The following is a 22,838-nucleotide window of genomic DNA, read 5'->3' as shown; positions in this document are numbered from 1 at the left end:
TGTGACAGCAACAAGAAAAATCACAAAAACAACTTAAAATGACTTTATTTTTTAAGTATATTAGCACAATATTTACAAAATTGTTTCATGATTCATAAATAAAAACATTTTCTTGGGTAAAGACTATAGACCTATAGATATTTAAAATGTCTATATATTTATATATACACACATACATACACCCACAAATGGAAGCATACAGTTATGAACAACTTTGGTCTGAAATTACTGGTGGGAAAAGGCTGGGTGTTATCAGCAACTTTTTAAATTCTCACTTGTAAATTCGTACCCACATGAAATCCAGAGCAGAGACCTTAACAGCAGGATGGTGGGTTTCTCCCATTTCTGGGGCAATTGCTCCGGCAGCCTGTACACAAGCCACCGAGCTTCTCTTGTTTCAGTAACGTCTAGTAACAGCTCGGCCTCATCCCACCATGACACAAACAGGTTCTACTGCAGTTTGCTTTACAGAAGTTAACATAAAGCTATTATACATAATGGTTTTTATAAGGCAGAGTACCACAACGTAATTCCAGTTGGTTTGTTTTTTATTCCTCAACTGCTCAACTTTCAACTTCCCAAAGGAAATCACTAGTTATAAATAGGGAGCTCTGCATGGTACTTCATCGGGTAAATTCTTATTCTGAATTTTTAATGGAGAGTAATCTCCCTTCTTTAGGTAGAGATTGCTGTGATTATGGGAAAGTCTGTATCAAGATTCATACATAGGAGCTCAAATCTTATATGAATAAGATTCTTGACAAACTTGAAGGTATGAAAGCAAGTGTAAACCACACACGCTTCTTAACTTTTTATCACATGAATAACCCTCTTTGCTGTGGCCAGTTCCACTGATTTTAGTAAGGGCTGGACCATAGGCTGCTTTAAGCTGTTCAATCCTGCAGCCCTAGCAAGAGGACTGTTTATGAGAGTAAATGTTGTAAAATCAGATACCTCAATTTTATTTTGTTGAATTCTTGATGCAAGGTGTCTGCATCCAGACTTGGAGCTCAACATGCAGAGACCAGAAGCTCTGCAACATGCACCCACAATATGGATATGAACCTTAGTTCGTAACATCCAACTCTGAGACGTACCAAACTACTCAGAACCTTTAAAGACATTACTGTTTGGTAACAGCTTTCCAAAGTTTTAAATTGTTAGGAGGAGAAAACCATGTGTGCCTTTGAAAGATACTACCTTAGTACGAAAAGGAGACAGCGTCAAGATTTCTACAAAGTATACATGAAGCCCAAGAGAAGCCAACTGCATTGGAACAACTCTCAAAACAGTTATAAAACGTGGTAAAATCTCATGGAATGTGCAAGTCCTAGAAAAAACGATTTTTAACTGTACCACTTACATATATACAGAAACTGAGCCTCCTCGCTTCTCATCAGCTCCTCCTACTTACTTTCTATTTTATCTATTTGTGATGTAATGGCAGCATCACAAACTTGGGTCAGAAATGAAATAGCTCCTTGTTTCCAAAATAAGATTTTAAAACTCTGTCAAATATACACTAAATAGGACAACTCCTATTTTTATGAAGCATCCATGACTTTTACAAATTCACTGAGTTAAGAAAGCCTGAAGTTGCTTCCAGTACCACACACCACACAACATGAACATACACAAGAACCACATTCAGCATGAAAATTACTAGCTGCTGTGCTCCATAATTCCAGTGCTGAATTAGGCTCCAACAGCTGAGCAGTTTCTCATCAAAGAATACAGAAGAGGCACAGAGAACTCTCTCACTGGACTAAAATATTGGCCACCAGAGCACACATGACTACTGCCCGTAGAGAGGAACACTACTGTTTCGTGGAATTAGGAGAACTCAGTTAATAACTTAAGAAGAGCTGGGAGTAAACTTCGTACTTATGCAACTTTGTGTATAAGCATTTTATTTATTTTTTTTTTTATAAAAATTTTGCTGAATGTCAGAAAAGATGTATTTGTACAGTCTTGACTTCCTGCTTGTATCATAGACATATGACCATACCTTGCCCATGCACACAAATAAAGAAAACAATAGTCTAAATGGTATTGCAATCTGTGGGCCCAGCAGGCCCATTATCAAAGCAGTGACTAATGATAGTTTTTGAAAATAATACCACTAAGGATTACTGCAGGGAGACCCTGTAGTGGGCAAACAGTGCTTTTCATATGCTCACCCTCAAATATCCCACATATACCATAATAAAAGAAATAAAGATCACATGTGGGCAACCACACATTCCTTGCTACAGCTGCTGTGACTATAAAATTACCTCATTTATATCAAAAGCACTTTTGCCACACATGCAAAACAACTAGTTTCCTGAATTTCTTCTTGTTGAGTAGTGCATCTTCAAGGCCACGGTGTATCAACAACGGTGTACTTTTCACATATCACATTGCTCTGCAGATCTGTGAATTAAAAAAAAAAAAAAGAAAAGAAAGAAAAAAGAGGAAAAGATTGTTCGGGAAGAGCAGCAACATTTTGTGCTGCCTGCCCAAGTTACAGCTTAAAAAATAACTTCTTTTTATCTCAAACTTTGAAAGCACACTCAGCTCTAATGCTGAGTGGTAGGAACAGCAAATGATGTTTCAGCCTCTCTACAACAGAAAAGTGGACACTGTCCTGGAGCTCTGACTCATGAACTGGAATCAGCTGTAGCAGCTCCCAGATTTAGCTGTCTGACCCCTCCTGTCTTTACTCCTAATGCTGGTTTACTTTCATGTGCTATTTTGTAAGTTAGTGTGCATCTGACTCATCTGCCCCCCCCGTGTGTGTGTGAACTTTCAAGGAAAGGTTACAAAAGTGGGTAGAGCTCAAAAGGTTCTTGCCTCCAGCTTGCAAGTCAGAGCCCTTGCTTTCGATCTACAAAACCTCCTGTTATTTTTAGGAGCCATCTTTCAGGGCAGAATAAGCAGACTTCTAACCCTACCCTAAAAGTCAAAATGAAATGGATAATTAGCAATTCCTGTGCTTGTGGAAGCTGCACCTCAGCACTAGAAGAGGAGGCACGTTGTTATAGGACTAAATGAGATCTAACAAGAAACAGTCAACTTTAAAATTGGATCTCCAAGCAAGACTCTGCCTTGTCCTTCAGCATGTCGTAACTGTACTGATCCCATCCTTATCTCCCTCCTGGTCGGTTTTGAATGCAATAGACTGGCAAATACCTATTTGTTTCCTGATCCCAAGCCACTGCCTTGAAAAACAAGCAGGACCTACCTCCCACTCCAGATTACACTAATATTTTATCAACACATTTAGGAGAAACCAATACACGTGTTCTTTGTACCGCAAAAGTGCTTGTATTCCTATTGGTTTAGAAAATAATCCAATGGTGTATTTTGAAGAATCACGTAAAAACATAAACACATGGTATTTGTAAGGAAGCCTGTTTCTAAAAATCAACTAATACACCTTTTCCCAATTAGGTCTAACTAGTACCTCATTTATTGTCACACTGTCAATGCATGCCTTCCAGAGGTGGCATGATACAAAAATATTTCAAGTAAATTAACAGATTTAGAGTCACTTTACTCCTGACTAGCAAAACATCCTACTTGACACAGGAGTACTATGCCAAGGGTCTATAGTGATACCTCATGACAAGCTTGCTTAGCTTCCAGGAAGAAACCTAAATACCAACAGCATCAACAAGTGCTCTTTTATCCTACTCCCATGAAAAGGAAATACAAACTCTGAATAGAAAAGAATCAGTAAAAGACTTTTAATTTTTAAACCTGAGCATCTAACCTAAAATTTAAGATCTTTAGCGAGCGCAATCTGGCCAGGCAAATTCTGTTACTCTTTGATGGATATGAGCTGCAGGAACCTAGAATCTTTGCAAACTTGGCTACCTAATTTACGTAGGAATTTGGGGCCAAGATAACACAGTCCCTCTCATTTCATGGAGTATTATAAATTAGGAGTCTACATGTAGTAGATGTTGCAATCTTACAGGCCATTATAAAAATCAAAAAGGCCTAATCCCAGCATTGAGGACAGTTCAAATCAGAAGAAATCTTACGGTAGATGAGGACACTGAAATAATACATCTTCATTTACAATATTTGGTAGATCTTTAAACATACAGAATATCCAATGGGCAGAAGTCACAGTGTACCATTAGAAGATCAGAATTCAGGTTTGTCAAAAAGAAGTTGAAGTTATTTAAGCTGTTCTTAAATTTTATTAAGATGTGTTTCAGTTCCGTTCGCTTTTAAAAACTATCTGACCCTAAAACAAATAATAAAATTGAGTGAAATCTGACTGCAATACAAACAATCTAACAAAATAACATCTAAGGGGGGGTGCAGGTGTGTAGAGAAAGTCTGCTTTCCTGTGAACTTCCATGGGAGATCACCAATTGAACATGTAGAGAAGGCTTAGCTATATTAACATCAACAACAAAGAACACCACCAAAACAAAAACCAAACACAACAACCCACCACCAAAGAAACAGTCCATCCATCTTAAATACTATATAAGCATAAAGGAAGCATACAAGCTATTTGACTTCCCACATTTGATCAGAAACATACTATTTAATAGCTCTGACTCATCCTCTTCATTGCTTAGAAATACACATTCTTCCCCTATGTATGATACAGAAAATATGTATTCTTTTTTTTCAATGAAATATACTCTGAATAGAAACAGCACCTGCACTGAAACCCATCCTTCAAATTCTATCATGTTAGTACTGGGTAACTATGAACAGCAAAATCCCCAAATACATGTTAATTAAAACAAGTATCTGGAGATATACTTGGACTTACCATCATTCTAACATCACTCCTTTTGCATCTTTAAAAGCCAAGCAAATGGATTAGTAATGAGCAAAACAGCAAGAAATGCTTCATAATTAATATTCAGATTAATTATAAAATTCAGGTTAGCACTTGCTACTACTCAGCATGCCAATTAGTGAACAGAATAGAAAAAAAAAAGGAAGAAAAAATTAAAATATAGAGTCATCCCTTTCTCAATATTTTCCCCAATCTTAAGCATTATCAGAGTTTCCCAACACCATGTTGGAGTTTCCCCAACCCAAAGAAATATGAAAAGAACAGAGTGACAAGGATAGATTTTGCTATGATCATAAGTATTCCACCAAGATAAATGCTTATGAAGAATTAACATCAACTTTCAAGACCTGTGCCTCTTTTCCACTTAGAAGTTGAACTTTTTGCAAAGCAAAGCGGATGGACATAATATCCTGGTATTAGATTTGGCCTAAGGCAGTCAAACAATGCCACTGGCTAGCAAGCACAGTAGCGTTAGAACAGGGAGTCTGGAGCCGCAGGCATAATTTTATCAGGAGATTAAGCTCTTACTGACACATAGAAGCACAGTAGTTGACATACCGATCTGCCATCTCAGTGCTGTTGTATTGAGATCTACAATTATTTTTTGACCTTTTTCCACAATTAATCCCTTAATTAGAAGATAAGCCTTGAATATCACCTACCATTTAGTGGTTCTTCTACAGCTTTCTGCAAAACATTTAAAAATATATATATGTATAAAAAGCCTTCATGTTTACTTCTGGCTCGCCACAGTTAAATTACTCTAATTGACATATACAGTAAGTAGTGATTCTATGAAAATGAAGAAAGCTGGACGTTAATAAAATTCACGACTAGGGTTCTGAAAAACATTACATCAACCAATAACTGCATTCTCCAGGTTATTTTTTTCCCAGAATGTATTTTCTCTCAGATGAAATACCTGTAGGTGGCAGCAAAACGCATGCAGATACTACTTTCAAGCTCTAACACCTAACTGATTTTTTTTGTGATTTGATCAAAGGTTAGTAATAAAGCAGCATGACTAAAAAAAGACAGTAGCCATGCAACCAAGTGAGTGTATTTCAAAAGTATTTCTCAAAAGGAAATACACCACAGTTGTGCGCTTAGTCTGGCAGGCAGCCATCAGGAACAACACATGCAATCTACATAAATGTTAAGAATTAAAAACAATTAGTAACTGGTTAAGATGGCAGATTTCAAAATAGGCACCTTGTCCCCTCTCAGACTGAAGAAAATATAAAGCAGTGTTTTGTAAGTGTGCCCCAGTGTCAAAATGAAGCACTTCACTGTTAGTAAGTTTTCCATAGTCTTTAGATTACACAGAATCAAAGTATATTTTCAAAATATACTTTCAAAAGTATACTTTCAAAAACATCACACCTATTTACTGCCTCAAAGTACAGCAATATATGCTGAACAGCCCTTGATGGAAACAAGCCACATATTAAAACACCTCATTTTTCACTAGGTCCCTGTAACTTCCAGAAGTTCATAGGCACAAATTATTGTCACCTGAATTCCTCTGTATGTGACCCTCCAACTAACTGCTATTTTCAGTGACTGAGATTTCCAACTACCACTACGCTTTAAAAATTTCTTTGGACCTAATTCTTGTCTTCAACTCAGAGAGTAACATGGTGGTCACTACTATGTAAGTTGTGGCTATTTCTTTATTTGTGAAATCCTTGCTGCAGCGTAAAGAGAAGAGAGCATGAAGAGAACGGAGTTCCATGATGTTTCTATTTCAAAGCTTATTTACAACCAAAAACTAAGTTTAAAAAAAAAAAAAAAATCTCCTCTTGCCCTGTTTGCTTCCATTCTCAAGTAAACATGAGGATGTCATACAAAGGCAAGATTGTGTTCTGAAAGAAGTGTACCTGTAATACACTTCTTGGCTCATTTTTATAACAATTAAATTTGTGAACCTTTTTTGATTTTCCCCCTCCATGCACTTACATTCCTTTCAAAAGTAAGAGACCAACCATCTGAAATACTGTTCCTTAAAATTAAAATAGATGAGAAAAAGCAAAGGAGAAAAAATAATAAATCTCTGTTGTCCTATCTGCAGTCAGCTCTCCTGCCCCACGGTTAGAAACCATCTTTCTTCAACAGCTGGGTCTCAGGCTGTAGACTGAAGAGGAGACCTGGAAATGTGCCTTAAATGATGGCTGCCAGCCAAGAAATGGAGTGACAGTATTCGCCATGCTCCCCTGCTACAAGGAAATTTTACTGGTATTTCACAGTCGTGCCTCTTTACTTGCTTCTGCAAAACTCCAGAAATTGGGCAGTTCACATTCACAGATCACCAGAAAGCACTGCATAAGCCTGTGAAAATTACTGCTTTAGGAATGCCCTAGAATTAAAAAAAAATGACTGAAAAGCCTTCTTTAAAAAAAAAAAACAAAGCGCTTTTCCATTTGTTCTGTGTTACCTAAAGACAGACATTCTGTTTTCAGATGGTCTCATCAAATTAAGGGGCATTATAGGAAAATAAGTAAAGATAAAAAGATCAAGACCACCAGCATCAATGTAGCTGGGAATTCAATATTAAGTAATATTGAATTAAAGAATATTAAAGGGTTCTGGTGTAAAAGACCATAGAAAAAAAAAACAAAACCCTAAGTCTTTGTTTTAGGCCACCTAGATGAAAAAATTCAATGGTATTTTGCACTCAGCTTAATGAAAAGCATTTTCATTAAGGTGAGCAAAAGGTCTTAATAAATTCATGTGAAAGTGCATTGTAAAAGAACACCAAACTTCCCTTCACATCCACCACCTTTTTGTGATAGCCCTTGAAACTCAATTTGGGCACAACAGTCAGAGTAGCCATTAGGTAAGGGTGGCAATTACAGTACTATAGACACACTCAATAGGGACAATGAAGACCACCAACTCACTCCACATTAGACATCTGTTACACAGCCAGAACTTTTGCTTGCTACCAACCTGGTCTGAATTCGAACTAGTGAAGAAAGGTTCAGTATCTCACTACAATCCCCTGAGCCATCTAGTCACCCCAAATTTATTAATTTTAAGCTTACCCCTGGACGAGGATGATCTTTCATTCTGGAACCTAAAATAATTACAAAAAAAGTGACCAGGCAAATGAATAAATGTCATTATCAAGCGAATGACAATATCTGATAAAGAAGCAATACACAAAATCGAAGCTTCTGTTATCCAAAACTACATAATACGATGATCTGCAAATTCTTAAAGCCTCTAAGCACTCCTCTGTTTAGGAACTAAATAATCTCGTCACGTACAGCCTGTGAATTGTCTCACTCATCCATTCAGCTATAAAAATGAATTATGCTACACACTATTCTCTGTGATTATTTTGGTGTGCTGGAATCCACCCCAACAGTCACATCTGACTTCTTCAGCCATCATCATCAAACTACAAATGCAATATTTATGCATAACATTAGCACAAAGCAAAGTTGTATAAATGAGTAGCCCTAAGTCAGTAAGTTACTGTTATTGTTGTAAAAAGGCTTGCTTCACGTCTGTCACATTTTTGACTCATCTTCATCTATCTCATATTAAATACAAGGCATTCTGCCTTAATTTCTTCTTTAATAGAAATCCACCTTGTCTGTTATTTCTGACCATGCCCACACATGGTGTTCCCATACTAAACCTGGAAGACTGCACAGTTCGCTGCAGACTAGGGACAGCACCAACTGCATACACATCAGCTTGAGTCTGGAAGCAATGTATCCTTAATTGCACGGTTCTGTGTACAATCTAACAAGCTGTTTGAAGAGCCTTCATGCACAGCTGGAAACAAATAGTCACTCTGCTCTCAGACCCAAGCTGTAAAGTCCACATAATGTTAGTCTGTGGTGTGCCAGCACTCCAATCACACAGCATTACCACGGTTTTTGCTTATTTAGCAGGCGTGACTGGCTTTTTTACCTTTAAATTGCTCATCTTTTTAAGATCTGGTGAACAGGCCAGTTTCTGAAACAAAGTATTGCTATTCTTTTCCCTGGCTTTTAAAATTAAGCGCAAGAAAACCTGGGATTCACTAAAATGAAAGGTGTGCACTCAAATCATTCTTATTTTAACCTGCCTCTAACCAGTGGAAACCACTAGGCAGATTTTGCTTCTTTAAATTCATATTTTGATAAGCCTTTGTCTGCACCACCCCATAACCCACTCTACAGAATTCTTGAAATCCATTTGCTCTCTCTGTTCTAAGCTCCAGCTAGCCAGCTGTGTAACTGCAGAGATTAAACAGCAACATCCATCCTACAGTTGAAACACTCTTACTTAAGAAACCTGTATGTGTTGATCTCAAAACAGTTTATTATGATAAGCTGTAAACTGCTTTACTCAAGATTCCCCTCAAGCTCTATGAAACAAAGCCAATATATACAGGCAACTTTTCAGCAATTTTTTGAACTATGTAACTATGAAATTGCACCTTATGTTCAAATAAATTGTGTCTACCTCTGAAAAGCAAAACAGAAAAAACTGGCCTTCTGAATATTTAAGTACTAAAAAAAAATAAAATATACAGAATATTAGGTGCTACTTACCCATAATAAACACGTAAGCCAGACTAAGCAAATTTGCAATGGCCATAATAGCTAAGCCAGCAATCACAACAGACCCGTGTAATGGAGGACAGGCTGTTAAAAACAGGGTAAAATAATCATCTGACACAAGTAAAAGCACAAACTTTTATTTTCATATATAAATGAATATTAAAATAAATATACCTGATAAAACCAGATATGATTAATTTCTCTTTCAAAGCTATCCCAGAACTATTTCCCCATCTTGCTTTTTCTGTATACATTCTTTAACAATACAGAGGCATTCACTGATTCATCCTGCTAAGCTGTACTCTTCTACTACAGATTAGCTATTCTATTGCCACTCACTGCAATTGACAACATTCTTGTGTTAATTTTATTTTAAATTTACATCTTCAATCCCAATTATTTTCAAGTATAACTACATTTAATTACAGAATACAATACTGTTACTAACTAAACAGAATAAAAAAAGGGAAGGCACCAGATTATGAGGCTAGTTCTGAGGCAAATCCACCACAGATAACAGGAATGCTCCATGTTTACAGGGATATCACAGAGCAGGAACAGACTATTCAAACTAACCCTAGTTCTCCATAGAAACTCATCATCCTCTGATCTTTGTTTCCAGGGGCTTGCAGTCATCTCAACTATCTGTGAGCTCAACCTAAGATGAGCTATTTCTACTGACACATAAGGGTCACTGAGCCTAATTTCCAGAAATACAGGTACCATCTACCTTGTATGGCCTCTGAAAAGGTCACCCTGAAAAACCAGGAAGACTTTCCATTTGAGAGCATAATAAAAACATTTTCCATTTTACATGACTCTAGAGCTTTACCAGAAATCTCCCATCAGCTTATTTAGCTATTACATTTGACAACACTTGGGTGCCCCTTACAAATACTTTTGTAAATACTAAACAATAAGCATAAAATTCAAATCATAACTCCACTGAAATTTCACCCAGAATAGACAAATCTTTAGAAACCACTTCAAGAAGAAAGAGTTTTTAATAAGTACCCAACCAAATCAATGGTTAAAATGAAGAATGTCTCTATGAAACAAAATCAGGGGTTTAAAGTGCTTCCAATGAGCAGGAGTATGTATTCTACTACTAAATATACTGCCAAGGATGCCTAGTCCTAAATTCACCCTTTTCTCTGCTGTGGGGTTTTCTGGTGGGCAGAGGGGAAGGCAGGCAGGGGACAAAGGGAGAGTTAGAAGCAGGGATAAGGGGTATCACTGTATGTGGTGTTCAGTTGGTGTTCCTTCAAAAGAGTGACTGGTTTTCAGTGCTGAAACAGAATGCCAGCCACAAACAGACTAACAACAGTCCCAAAAATGCTTCCAAGTTTACTGATTCTGCATTTGCCTCCTTAAGCTGCTTCAATGGTATTAGTTTCCTAGCAATTCAGTTATCAGTTGCATACAAGCAGAGATTAACAAGGAATTTCTGATTTATTCATTGAACATGAGAAAATTGTTACGCTAGCTTAGTTTCTAAGTACCCCAGGCCTCAGCAACAATAACAGTAATAAAGCTTAGTGGTGGTTTCAGGTGACTCTTCATGGAACTAACTGTTGCAAAATTAATTAACTTTTCTTTTTTAAAGCAATTGCTCATAGAATGCAGTCATGATGGATGTGGTCTTACTAATGAAACTGATATATGTAATACTACCTTTGGGCTATTCTTCTTTCATCAGATAAAAGAACACAGTAAACCTAAAGCACATTTACAGAAGTTACTTGCTAACACTCAATGTAGTGAAGCCATTTTGACAGCGTTTTAGTGTTACACATAAAGAAACATGAGGTATAGATAAAAGTAAAAAGACACTTTTATAGAACATAGATTTCTTACCTGAGACACACAGTGCAAAACCAACCACAGCAATTACATAACCAAGAATGTGCAAACCTATCAGAGCAAATGTTGCTTGTGGTAGACTATCGAAAACTGGGAAAGAAAGAGAAACAGAATTTTAATTTTTAAAGTTTAACTACAGAGACACAAAAGGTAGATCATTTATATAAAGCTAGAAAACAGGTTCTCCTGAATTCCAAGCTCAGTCAGCCAGTGCAATAACAAAACTCACAAGTCCCTGCAAGTCACTCGGGGCTCTTGTATGTATACACAGACACATAAACATTTATGTATATATAAATTTATAAATAAACCACAAGTAGAAAAAATGAAACGCATACAAATAAGTTAATTATTCATCCCAGCCCCAAGACCTGGGAAGGAAGAGCAGGGATCACTCAGATGTCCTACCCCTAATCTCACTTTTCAAGCAGGTAACTTATACTTCTTCCCTGAAGTATCTTTACCAAACAAATACAGGTTAAACATTTTGTTTTCAAATAGTAGGAAGGTCAAGAATCCAGGATGCTACTGTAGCACCTATTTATAAAAATGAAAGTATTTATAAAAATGAAATGTAGATCATGTGGGGGGGGGGAAAGGAACTCAGTTTTAATATCAGCATGTTCTTGAGCTACTGAATAAATAAATGCTTACCAATTCCAAACATAACATATTGAAGCGGTACCAAAATCACAGCAGGGACTACAATCAGGCCAAGGCCAGCTTGATTCTGTGCAGTATAGCCATCTGCAAACATTTGTATGGAAATTAGTAAAACAAAAATATTTGATTGGAATAAAGCACAAAGCAACAAAAGTCAATCATTAGCAGAGTTTTTAGAGTGCAGAACAAAAATCTCACTGAAGCACCAGAAGTCACCCCCTAGCCCCTAATATTCACCTGAAGTAGCACGACAGAAAATAGAAATATATTTGGTGTCTGTGTCTCCCTATGATTATCTGAGGGCCTGACAACCACAATGCTGGTTCTGTTGTGTTCTATAAATTTTTGGTTTTGGTTTTTTTTTTTTGGTTTAAAATTAGTAGATGGCAAATAAGAAGTGGTACTAACTTCCATACTACTGCATGGAAGAGATTCACTGGTACTCTTATTCCCTTGAACTAGGAAGGCAATTTTAATACACTTACCTTGGACAAACAGAACCGTGCCTACAACAGCAGCAACTACGAAGATGATAACTGCTACAATAATGCCTGTTTTCTTCTGAGGTACCGTTTCATATTTTAATACTTAAAAGACAAAACAGAGACAGAGAGGAAAACAATCAGACATGGATAATTCTCTCACTAAAATACACAGATTTTATGATTAGGACTGTTATCCTAAACAAAAAAATACAGTCCTAAAAAATCAGAACTATATGTATTACCAGTATTTCATTTGTTTTCATTGTTTGATATGGTTAATATGGCTTACTCAGATAAATGAAACCTCACACTGGAGTTCTAGTAAAATTCTTATTCCAACCTTCTATAAAATTCAGGTGGTAAGTTATCAAAGTAACTTTGGGACATAGCACAGGTTAATTCAGGCAGATGCATCACTGACAAATAATATTACAGCGAATTTGTTACTCAGGTGAGTGTCAGACAGGAACTTAGAAATTACAGGTTTAATTCTCTTCCCTGTGACACGGTGTGAACTCAGATATATCACCTCTGTCCCCAAGGGAACAGGATTCCCATCTGACCAGAATACTTTGAAGATGAGTAGGTACAGGATGACCTACATGTTCAGATGCTGTAGACAAGACTAATTCTCAGTAAAACTGCACTGCTAAATAGCAGCTATCTCAGAAATGGTTGATTCCAGTGGAGGGTTTCAAAGCAGCAGCACTTTAGTAGTCTTCGGAAAAGAAGGAACAGTACAAATACATCATCATAATAAACTGTATTTGTTTCTGCCTTATACACTGCTAAAACTAAGACAAAAAAGGCTGCTCTTGCTCCAAGCTTGAAAATTAATATACCAACAACTTGGTACATGTTGAAATTGGTAATCACAAACAGAAAACAAATACTGTAGGTAATTTCAAGAAGGAAAACACGGAGCATGTCCAGAATTACCATCCCACTTACATGCACTGGCATTTTAAAAATATGTATTAGTTTTCAACCTCTGACCACGGATGGACCTTTGAAGAGTCACACACCACTTCCAGATGTTCATGAAAAGGGAATAAAGGGAATCATATACAGATGGCTGAATATGTATGTGATTACTATAAATCACACTGTGTGCAACTTCTTCCTATTTCTTATGGACTCAACTCTCAGCAGAATTTATTTATTTTTTAGAAGTCTACAAATTGAAAAAGGCTGGGGAAAAAAAAAAATCAGAGACTGATGTAACAAACTGCACCACAGGGAACCATCTGAAAAACTAGGACATAAAGCACACTCTACATTGCACAATGTTGGAGACTGGTATAAAGCACATCTAAGGATGTCTGACACTGATGGATCTATTGCCTCTGAAAACACTGAATAAAACAATTAATGGCCATATTAAATTATAACTCAGCCAGTGCTAAAAGACTAGTGAACAATTTTATATTAACAAGAAAACACCATCCTTCTCTAATACTGATTTTATGACCGTAAAATGAAACATGTTTCTATTTCTAATGATTCAATAATGTTATGGCAAACCAACAGTGAAAAAAAGCTTCCTTGTTCTAACCAAGGACAGTAGACATTGTGAATTATACCCCACAAAAATTACACACATGCAAAAAAGCTCACAGTTTCCAACAGTACTGCCAGCAGAAACACCACCACATGGCAGACCAGCTCTAAACACAGACCCTTTAGGCTGCACATCATATTTTTGTCTATGAAGACATACATCTGTTAAAAATCTTAACCCCAGAAAGCAACCCCTGACCTCCAAGCAAACAGAGCAGACTGGTCCAGATCCTGCTGCCTAGGGCTAGACCCCTTGCAACAGAGGGCCTGCGTCCACAATGGCATGACTGTGGCACGCTGAAGCCCCAAGACCCATATTTTCGAAGAGGTCATATTCTCAGTTCAAAGGTCCCAAACTCTGCATACACTATGGCAGACTAGCATTTTCATAGCTTGATGCCAGAAATGTATGCTATGTGTCCTGAAAGAGTGCCAGGCTCATTGAAAAGGAAATGGAAAAACTGCAGCGCAAAAGCCTGAAAGTAACACCGCTCATTAGGAACTATCTTGAGACCTGTATACAAATTAACTCTCTCATGATGTCAGCCGATTCATGCCAAAACCAAGCCCAAAAATGACTGTAAGTAACAGCATGGATGATCAAGAGAGGATTCTAGAGCAAACCAAATGCCAATATACTTGACAAAGCAGACGTGCTACCTTTCTGTGTATTATCTGAATTAATTCTACCACACATCTTTTAGATGTAAGCAATATCTTTCATCTTACACAGATGCCTGTAGGTACACATGTGATTTTAAGATAAATCTTTAGGACAAATCATTAATGGCAAAGAATTAAAGAGTCAATACTCACCGATAACACTTGACTGAGCCGCGCACAAAGTAATAACTAAGAACAGTAATGCTATGATGATAGCCCTTTCCATTAGAAGAAACCATGATCCTAGAGAACAAGCAAAGAAAAATGGTAGGAAGAAAACACGAACTGAGGTTATTAGCTTTACATTTATTGCTCCTCTTCAGCTATGCTCTACATTGCTCAATACTGTATGTAACAGTTAGCAATTAGAGTTATAATAGGCTAAGCAAGCTATGACTTCTACCTACGTATTTTTCATTCTGATCTTGTGTGAGACAACCTATTTATTCTTTTTATTTTTGTATTTTTTCCCCAGTACTTCTAGCTACCCTAACATTTTCCAAACTGGAGGTCTTAACCTCCTCTAGAGCAGAGGATATGTTTATGCTGTTGTCTGGCAGTACAAGCTAGTTAGCTTGTGGTACTACAAACAGCACAGTAGATCAGAAAAACGGTACATTTAGGCTAAGCAGGGAAGATATGAAAATTGATATCGAATGAAAAAAGATATTGATGCTTCCCCAGCTATTCTATTCTATCTCCAACTACTGTAATGCCTGAAGAAATCCAGATGTGCAATAAGGAATACAGGAGCTAACCTTAATGAGAAGGAAACATTGCTTTGTTAGTTTTAGAAATCACACATTTCTAAACGTGTGATTTTAGATCTTCCCACCATCATCCATTTAGCCTTTTCTCCCCTGCATCTTGGACGCCTTAGGCTGTTCAGTCACTCGTGCTGTAAGACCATGTAAGCCACCTTCCAACATAAAATATCTCCATTGAACTAGAAAATGCAGCTGATTCTTGCATCTCTGCTCATAACTTCATTTAGACTCACTCAGTGGAATCCAAAGTCTTCATTTTTTACATTATACTTGCCACTGTTCCTCTGCCTGCACATTTGCTTCCAGAAATTTCTAGTCATCATGAAGATGCATAATCCTTGCACTTACTCTCCATATTTAAAAGCTGTATCTGCAGCTCCAGAAACACGGAATTCAGAAGCAATACCTCAGAACTTTCAGTGCCAGGTAAATACCTTGAAGACAGTTTTAAATTCACAAATTCTCCATCTTCTCCCTCTCCTCTTCCCACAAGGGGTAACAGAAGATACTGTGGTCACAACATACATACAAGGCAATCACAAAATATACTAAAGGCAGAGAAATGGAGGAATATCTGCCAACTTCCTTATGGCCAAAACAAGCCTAATTGAATGCATTGTTTAAAGGAAGCCCTTTTGCTTCTAACTTCAATGTACAGTTGCCATTCTGTATATAAGCCAAATCTTACAGGCAAATCCCAGCAATGCTGTTAGATGCCACTGAGATTTACTAATGAGTTAGAAAGTATCTGCAAGCAGAAACTCTAAAGCAGCTTCACATCCTCTGCAGCACTTCCAAATGACACTACCAGGTATTACAAATAGAAAGCAAGCAGCCGTGAAGCCTGGTATGTTCTAGGACTTCAACATGCAATATGGAACTACGTATGGTCCAGTCTCAGAGTCTAAAAGCACTTATGGTATGGAAATGCTTGCAATGCTGCTGGTATTGCAACATGCAAATAAGAGAAACAGGTGAACACATATTTCTGGCAGTACATTTCCCTTACTCTGGTGTTTTACAGCAGTAAACTCCTAGGAAAAGTATTACTTTGAGAGCCAATATAATGAAGTCAGTTCCGAACTATCAAGATAGACTTCCAGACATCAAGAAAAGGGCAGGAGAAGGTAGAAGAACGAAAAGAGGAAGAGAAGAGGGGAAAGAGGAAAAGAAAAATATAGGGAAGAAAAGAAAAAAGAAAATTAGGAAAACACAAGAAGAAAAGGAAACTTTATTGTCACTCTCCAGCGAAGATAACTGATCAGAAAGAACGTTCCCAAAGACAAGGGCACTGGCACAGATAATCTTGCTCATTCTGCTACCCACTTCCTAGGTGAAGCCAGGAGTTCTGTGAAGTGAGATGGAGAATGGTTGGCTCTTGAAAGACAATCTTTGTGAAAGAAGCAATTGGAACAAAGTAGTAGTGGTGGCATGAATCAGGTGCTCAGGAATGACAGAGCGAAGACTGGTACAGGATTTCTGTTACTCGCTAACCTTTTTCAAAACTCACTCGCTACACTTTAGTCTTTTAGCTTATCATCTCAAGAGTCTTTCTAGAGCAATGAGGACAAAACCCAAAATATTATGCAGAAGAATTTAAAGAGAGAACAAGTGATTGTTTTACTTCCAGCGAAACCTTCAAACATAAGACTAAGTTTTATATTTCCTACCATATACTTTCAAGCTTAATGTGACCTTGCAACTATTAAATTCACCAACCACATATCTCCTTTGATGTTGAGGTATTTTCCTCGCCGCAACTGACAACTAGAAAATGAAATTAGAAAGAATACATGAGTTTCCTGCTTTGTAGTCTTTATACAGCTTTCAAAATTCTAAACACAAAGTAAAAATAAAACAATAAAGCTTCCAAAAGGGACCCGATTCTGCTACATCCTCAAGTACTGTTTCCTCTTCTAGAGCTTAAAACTGAATGGCAAAACCAGTCCAATATGGTTGAGTAATGAAGAAGCTTTAAGAGAAGGGAGGAAACCGCCTGTACCTCTTCCCCTGTTTTGCAGTGTTCTATGAACTGAATGATTTTGTAGCATCCTCACTCTTTCAGTGTCTGTGCCCCTCCCAATCCATCTCAGGATTACATTTGTTTTGCAGCATATATGGTTAAGACCCAACTGTAAATTACACAGATGTTTGCAGCAGGACAGAAGTAACATCTCTTTGAGCTTCAAAAATATTATAATGAATGCAAAAACTTATAGCAAGAACATCCTAGGACAATTCTACAGTGCACGTGTAAGACTCCATGTGCTATGCATTCGGCGCTTCTGAGCAGCTTTCCAGAAGCAGGAGGCAAGTCTCCTGTGCAGAACAGATACATGACACACATCTATATTCAGTGAAACTGTCGCTTCTGCAGAATACTAGGCAGACTGCACATGTACAGCAGATCCCCTTATTCAATAGCTGAGGAGCTAGAGCACATGGGCTGCGTCTAACAAGACAAGATAAAATGGCTCACTAAATGAGAAATTTATCACTTAGTCACCATTACTTTACACATCGCCTTCTAAAGACGACATTTAATGCTAAACAACCATAACAAGTTACCAGCTAGTAGCAGCATTTTCAACCTCACTAGAAAACTGCCTGTCTTCAATTCAAGTTTGAGAGTTCTTATACAGAATTCCTATTAGTTCTACCTGTAATTTTTCCAGCTAAAGCTTTCCACTGAAGATTCCAAGAAGCAATTCTTCAAAGAAAAGATCTCTGCAGCCACTGTGATGGTCATATTCACATCAGTATTACAAGATATTAAGAATATGTTTCAGTATGTAAATGATCTTTACATTTTATTACAGAATGAAAAAATGTGTTCAGATCTTTCCCCACAGAAGCACTCCTCTATATCTTAACACAAAATAACCCATATTAGCATTCAAGTTAGAAGGCTTGGGTGGTATATTTTTTCTATTTTCAGGTAATACATTGACATATTCATTATTTTTCTCTTTCCTGTAAGATTTTGCTTATTTTCTCTCCCAACAGGTTCTAAAACAATGGCAGGCAACTCACCTGAGTGGTTTCTAAGTTCAATTCTTGTTTCTCCTTCTCTGTTCGATTCTGTTACTTCACAGCTGTAATTTCCAACAGTTGCTTCTGCACCACTAAGCATTAGAGAGGCAATACCTTTGGGTAAATCTGCCCGAGATACTAAGTCAGCTGATTGAAACTCTGGATCTCTGAAAAACTCCTGGTTTTTTCCATCAAAAGAAAAAATTATTTTTCTTTGTTTTTTCCACGTCACAAACGTGACATTTGGATTGTTGTCCTTCAGATTAGTCACATAGCAAGGTAAAATGACAGTTTTATTACAGTCAGTTCTTTCAACAACATCTGTCCCACTAAATATCAACTGGGCAGAACCTAAAAAGAAACATGAAAATTGACACATTCAGAATTATTTCTTAATATACAATAGAAGAAAGAAAAAATAATTACAACGCATGACTTGGCAAAACAAAACCAGCTCTCCCATGAAACCACACAAAGAGAACCATGTTTCAAGGGAGTAACAGAAGGAGGAAAAAAGGCGTTATTATTAATCATATAATTACTCTAATTCTACCACAGCCCCTCTACACAGATTTAGCCATTCTCACACCCATTTAATGTACAGATGCCATAGACTATCATAAATTTAAAAAAGAAAAAAAAGGAAAGAAAAAAATAATAAAACTTTGGGTTGCCACTTACTCGGACACTTCCCCTAGAATGCCATAGGCAGAAATACTGCATTAAGGCCTGGTTTCTGCAAAGCCTGCACATAACATTAACCACAGGTTGTCCCATTGATGTTCAAATTTTTGCCGATCTCACGGGTATCTAAAAACGGAGGTCCAGGCATCAGCTCCACACAAGCATCTTTTACAGTTCTTCAAGGGAAAAATTGTACTTATACGCTTCTGAGAGAAGGCTGGCAGGGCAGCTTAGTCAACAGAGGTTTGTCATTTGTTCCTTCTTATCTCTGAAGGTGGAGCCAAATGCCCATAGGTTTAGATCGTTCCTTGCAAATTCTCTCTTTTCCTTTCTGATGGAGGAGGTGCACACACAATACTATATATTAAATAAGATCACTGCTTACTTAGTATTTGAGCATATAGACAATAGAATTGAAAATGGAGAATTTGTAACAATAAACGACCTTTATTATAAATCACTGTTAAGCAATACTAATGACACCATTCAAATGCAGGTAACGAAAAATCACCACAACACGGGACTAAGTTATCACTGCTGGGTTTTACCCTTTCTCTCCCATGCTGCAGCACAGTTCTAAAACAGCAGCACTGACTGCCCGCTGTTCAAGAAAGAGCTCATTGTATGCTGAGATTTTACTGGAAACGAAGATCCTTTCATCTGTTCTTGAGAATACCAAGAATGATAACATCAGTATTTAAATTGCACCAGGAACCAGAAGAGACAGATTAATTAAACTAGCTTAACTGCAAAACATGAAGGCTTGGAATCTTTTCCATACTTTTCCTCACTTGTAGCTTAGTTTAGTAGCTGTCCTAATAGTCATCGCTCCCCAAAGTCACGTTGGCATTAAATGTTCAAAACCCTTGACTATATCCAGCTGATAAAACCACGTATGGGAAAAGATATGTACTGTAAAACAAGACCACAACCCCTAATATCGTAAGCACACAGACTTACAAACTGGAGTATCTCCAGTGACTTCAGAGGAACTACTGGTACTCACAGGTATAAACCAGCTCAGAAGCGTGGCAGGTATTTGTTGACTAAATTCAATTATGAGAAAGGGAGAAAGGGAAAAAAATCAAAATCAGTACAAGCTGTGTCACTATTTGCAGTAGCCAAAGAATCTCAGATCAAATCTTAAAAGTACTGATTTTTAAACATTGCTTTAATATTCTCACACGGGTCACTGGATTACTACTGAATATCAAAAGCTTATAATAAACTGGCTCCATGTATATTACACATGACAGCACTTTTACAATGAAGAAGGATTTATTCTCTGGTTTACTCGTTGTGTTGCATTGTTTTAACTGTACCTTGAAAAAATAAAAGTAATGAAAGCAGAACAAAGGGAAACTGTAGCCAAACCTCAAACTATGCCCTAATAAAAACCATATGAGCAAAATTAAAAGCTGTAGTGCTTCAACGGTCCTTGGGGATGGGGGGAAATCACATCTGTTTTATTTTAATACTATTTCACAATAAAAGGTTTATGAGTGTGGGGTTGTTAGGTTCTGTGTTTTGTTCGGGTTTGGGGTTTTTGTTCTGCCCTAGAGCTAGCACATTTACATTTCATAGAAGAATTCATCCACTGCTGGCTCCGTTTCATTGAGAAAGGTGATTTTCAACTAAAAGAAGCAACTACACTTCCAAATATTTACCAAAGCAATAAAAAACGAGCCATCTTGAAGGAATTAAAACCAATCTACCACAATTTACTCCCTAGTATTAGCACAGAACGGCAGGGGGCTGTAAATTACTGATTCCACCAGTTTGCTGTTGTGTAGTCTATGAGAGCTGGCATATTTTGCCTGAAGCCAATTAAGAAGCACTCACATAAACTGCTCCACCAGCAGAGTGCTGGGGAAATAACGAGCAGGCTGCAGACAGGCAGCAACAGAAGCAGCACACGACTTGCGCGTTAGTCCTCTGCTAACATGACTGCTTTGGTAGAAGGGGTTGCGTAGCTGCTATCCCCCTAAAGGAGACCTAACAGCTTACTGTAGACGGTATTTTCACTACCAACTTCAGACGTTTTTTCTCATGGCATGAGGAAATCATCAGAAGAACCCTTTGGCAATAGTTTCCAAATCCTGCAAGAAGTGAACTACAAGGTGGGCTCCTAGCCTCAAGCTTTCGCATGGATTATCTATCAGCTTTGTCACATTAAGGTAACCATTTTAGAGCTTTATACTAAGCAGTCTGGAAGAGACTCCTTCTGAAGAATATTCAGTTGTGAAGCTGCCACAGAAAGGTTGTTTCAAATGATACATGCAGTGCAAATTTGGGGATGCTGCACATTATGTCAAGACTGGCTAAGCCCAGCCTGATGGACCCTTGCATTTCTCACTGACCACAAAACATGCAAGGGTACTCAGCATTTAAGCCAGTCTACTGCTAATTCAGGAACCCAGACATGAATTTGAATACTAGCTTTAAACACGGAGGCCTAGATGCGCTCCTTACTGACAGAACAATCCCGCATTTGCACTTCTATGAAAATGTTATGGTTTTGGGTTTTTTTTAACTCTCCCTCCTCCCACCGAGTTTCTTCTTGAGGCACGTAAGTCAGATTGCGAGATGTCATCTACACACCAGTGGCACCCAAACTTTTAAGATCGAGGAATGCCGCCAACCCTAGAAACCGTACAGTAGACAAGCAGCTTGATCATCGCTATTTCTTCAAGAAAGCACACTGCGCTGAGCTGCCCTAACGCTACTAGGCACAGGACGACGAGGAGCTCTGCGCTGGCCCCTCGTCTCCCCCGCAACTTCTGCAAGAAGCAACGCATTCCCAAAACCGGGAGGACGAGGGAAGCGGCAAGGGCCGGAGGAAGCCCCCCCTTACCCCGAGGACAGCAAGCTACAGCTAAGCCGCCCGCAGCCGCACACGCCGTCACGGTCTCTGCTCGGCGGTCACCGGGGGCAACCCGAGCCCCCCGCAGCGGCGGCGGCAGAGCGGGCAGGCTCCGCTCGCCCCGCGGGACCGGCCGCCCCAGCCCCGTTCCGCCGCCGCCAGGGTGCACCCGCCCTTCCGCTTCCCGCCTGCCCACCGGCTGCGCGGGCCGGGGGAGGCGGCTCTGCCCTCCCGCCCGCACCACCCCCCCGCGGCCCTGCCGGGGCGCCTGCACCAGAACCCGTCAACGGCGGGGGTGGACGGAGGTGTCTCAGGCCCGGCTGCCGCGGGCCCAGCTGCGGAGGTGGCACGACGAGGAAGAAGGGAGAGAGGGCGGCGAGAACTCACCGGCGCCCACGGCGCTGAGCAGCACCCAGGCGGGCAGCAGCCACATGGCGGAGCGGCGGCGGGCGGCGCGGCCAGGCAGCCCCTCGGCCTCCGGAGCTGGTCGCCGCAGCGGGCGGCTCCGCGCGGGGCGGGACGAGGGGAGGCGGGGCCGAGGGTGAGGAGGGGGCGGCCCCCGCCGCTGATTGGCTGCGGCCGCTGGAGCGGGGGCGGGCGGCGCGGAACCCTGCGCTGCGCCCCCGCAGCGCGCTGAGGGAGGCGCCGGGCGGGCTGAGTTGCGGGGCTGCTGGCGGGGGGGCTCGGCATCGTTAGCGGGGGCTGCCCCGCATCCGTCGCTCTGCCAGAGAAGCCAGAACAGCCCGCGAGAGTAGCGCCAACAGCGCTCCGGCCTCGCTCTTTAACTAGTTACCGGGACATGTTTCCCTTGGCCGCTTGAGCTCCGCGGTCATGGCGTTCCGTTTGTTTTCCCCCGAGTGCGGAGGCGGAGGTCGTGTGTTGAGT

General features: G+C 39.3%; 1 protein-coding gene and 1 long non-coding RNA gene across 12 annotated transcripts; one reads left to right on the top strand and one right to left on the bottom strand.

Moving 5' to 3' along the window:
* Positions 1–1,120: 1,120 nt before the first annotated feature.
* Positions 1,121–22,490, bottom strand: CD47 (CD47 molecule). Of its 11 annotated transcripts, XM_030471555.1 has the most exons (12): positions 22,341–22,490; positions 18,407–18,757; positions 17,093–17,140; positions 14,760–14,849; positions 12,384–12,485; positions 11,890–11,982; positions 11,230–11,325; positions 9,364–9,456; positions 7,858–7,889; positions 5,476–5,500; positions 4,784–4,811; positions 1,121–2,415 (listed from the first exon to the last, which is right to left on the bottom strand). In XM_030471555.1, the coding sequence occupies exons 1-11, from the start codon at positions 22,384–22,386 to the stop codon at positions 4,786–4,788; spliced, it is 1,002 nt and encodes a 333-aa protein (XP_030327415.1). In that variant the 5' UTR covers positions 22,387–22,490; the 3' UTR covers positions 1,121–2,415; positions 4,784–4,785. The 11 variants fall into 11 exon arrangements, with proteins under 11 accessions (XP_030327415.1, XP_030327413.1, XP_030327419.1 ...); XM_030471553.1 differs by lacking the exon at positions 4,784–4,811; XM_030471559.1 differs by lacking the exon at positions 17,093–17,140.
* Positions 15,965–16,276, top strand: LOC115601486. The gene is made up of 3 exons (XR_003989365.1): positions 15,965–16,030; positions 16,115–16,117; positions 16,198–16,276. It is a non-coding gene; the product is annotated as an uncharacterized LOC115601486 (long non-coding RNA).
* Positions 22,491–22,838: the final 348 nt, after the last annotated feature.

Source organism: Strigops habroptila, chromosome 2 (genome assembly GCF_004027225.2).
Source record: "Strigops habroptila isolate Jane chromosome 2, bStrHab1.2.pri, whole genome shotgun sequence".
Taxonomy (NCBI): Eukaryota; Metazoa; Chordata; class Aves; order Psittaciformes; family Psittacidae; genus Strigops; species Strigops habroptila.
Note: the sequence above shows the minus strand (reverse complement) of the source record. Positions and strands in the feature narration are given on the sequence as shown.

Excerpts from the sequence above, each read along its gene's own strand:
- CD47 (XM_030471553.1), bottom strand. The coding sequence starts at position 22,386 with ATGTGGCTGCTGCCCGCCTGGGTGCTGCTCAGCGCCGTGGGCGCCG. Across the intron at positions 11,326-11,889 it reads ATATGTTATGTTTGGAATTG|TTTTCGATAGTCTACCACAA; the intron begins GTAAGCATTTAT and ends TTTCTTTCCCAG. Across the intron at positions 7,890-9,363 it reads GGCTTACGTGTTTATTATGG|GTTCCAGAATGAAAGATCAT; the intron begins GTAAGTAGCACC and ends TAATTATTTTAG.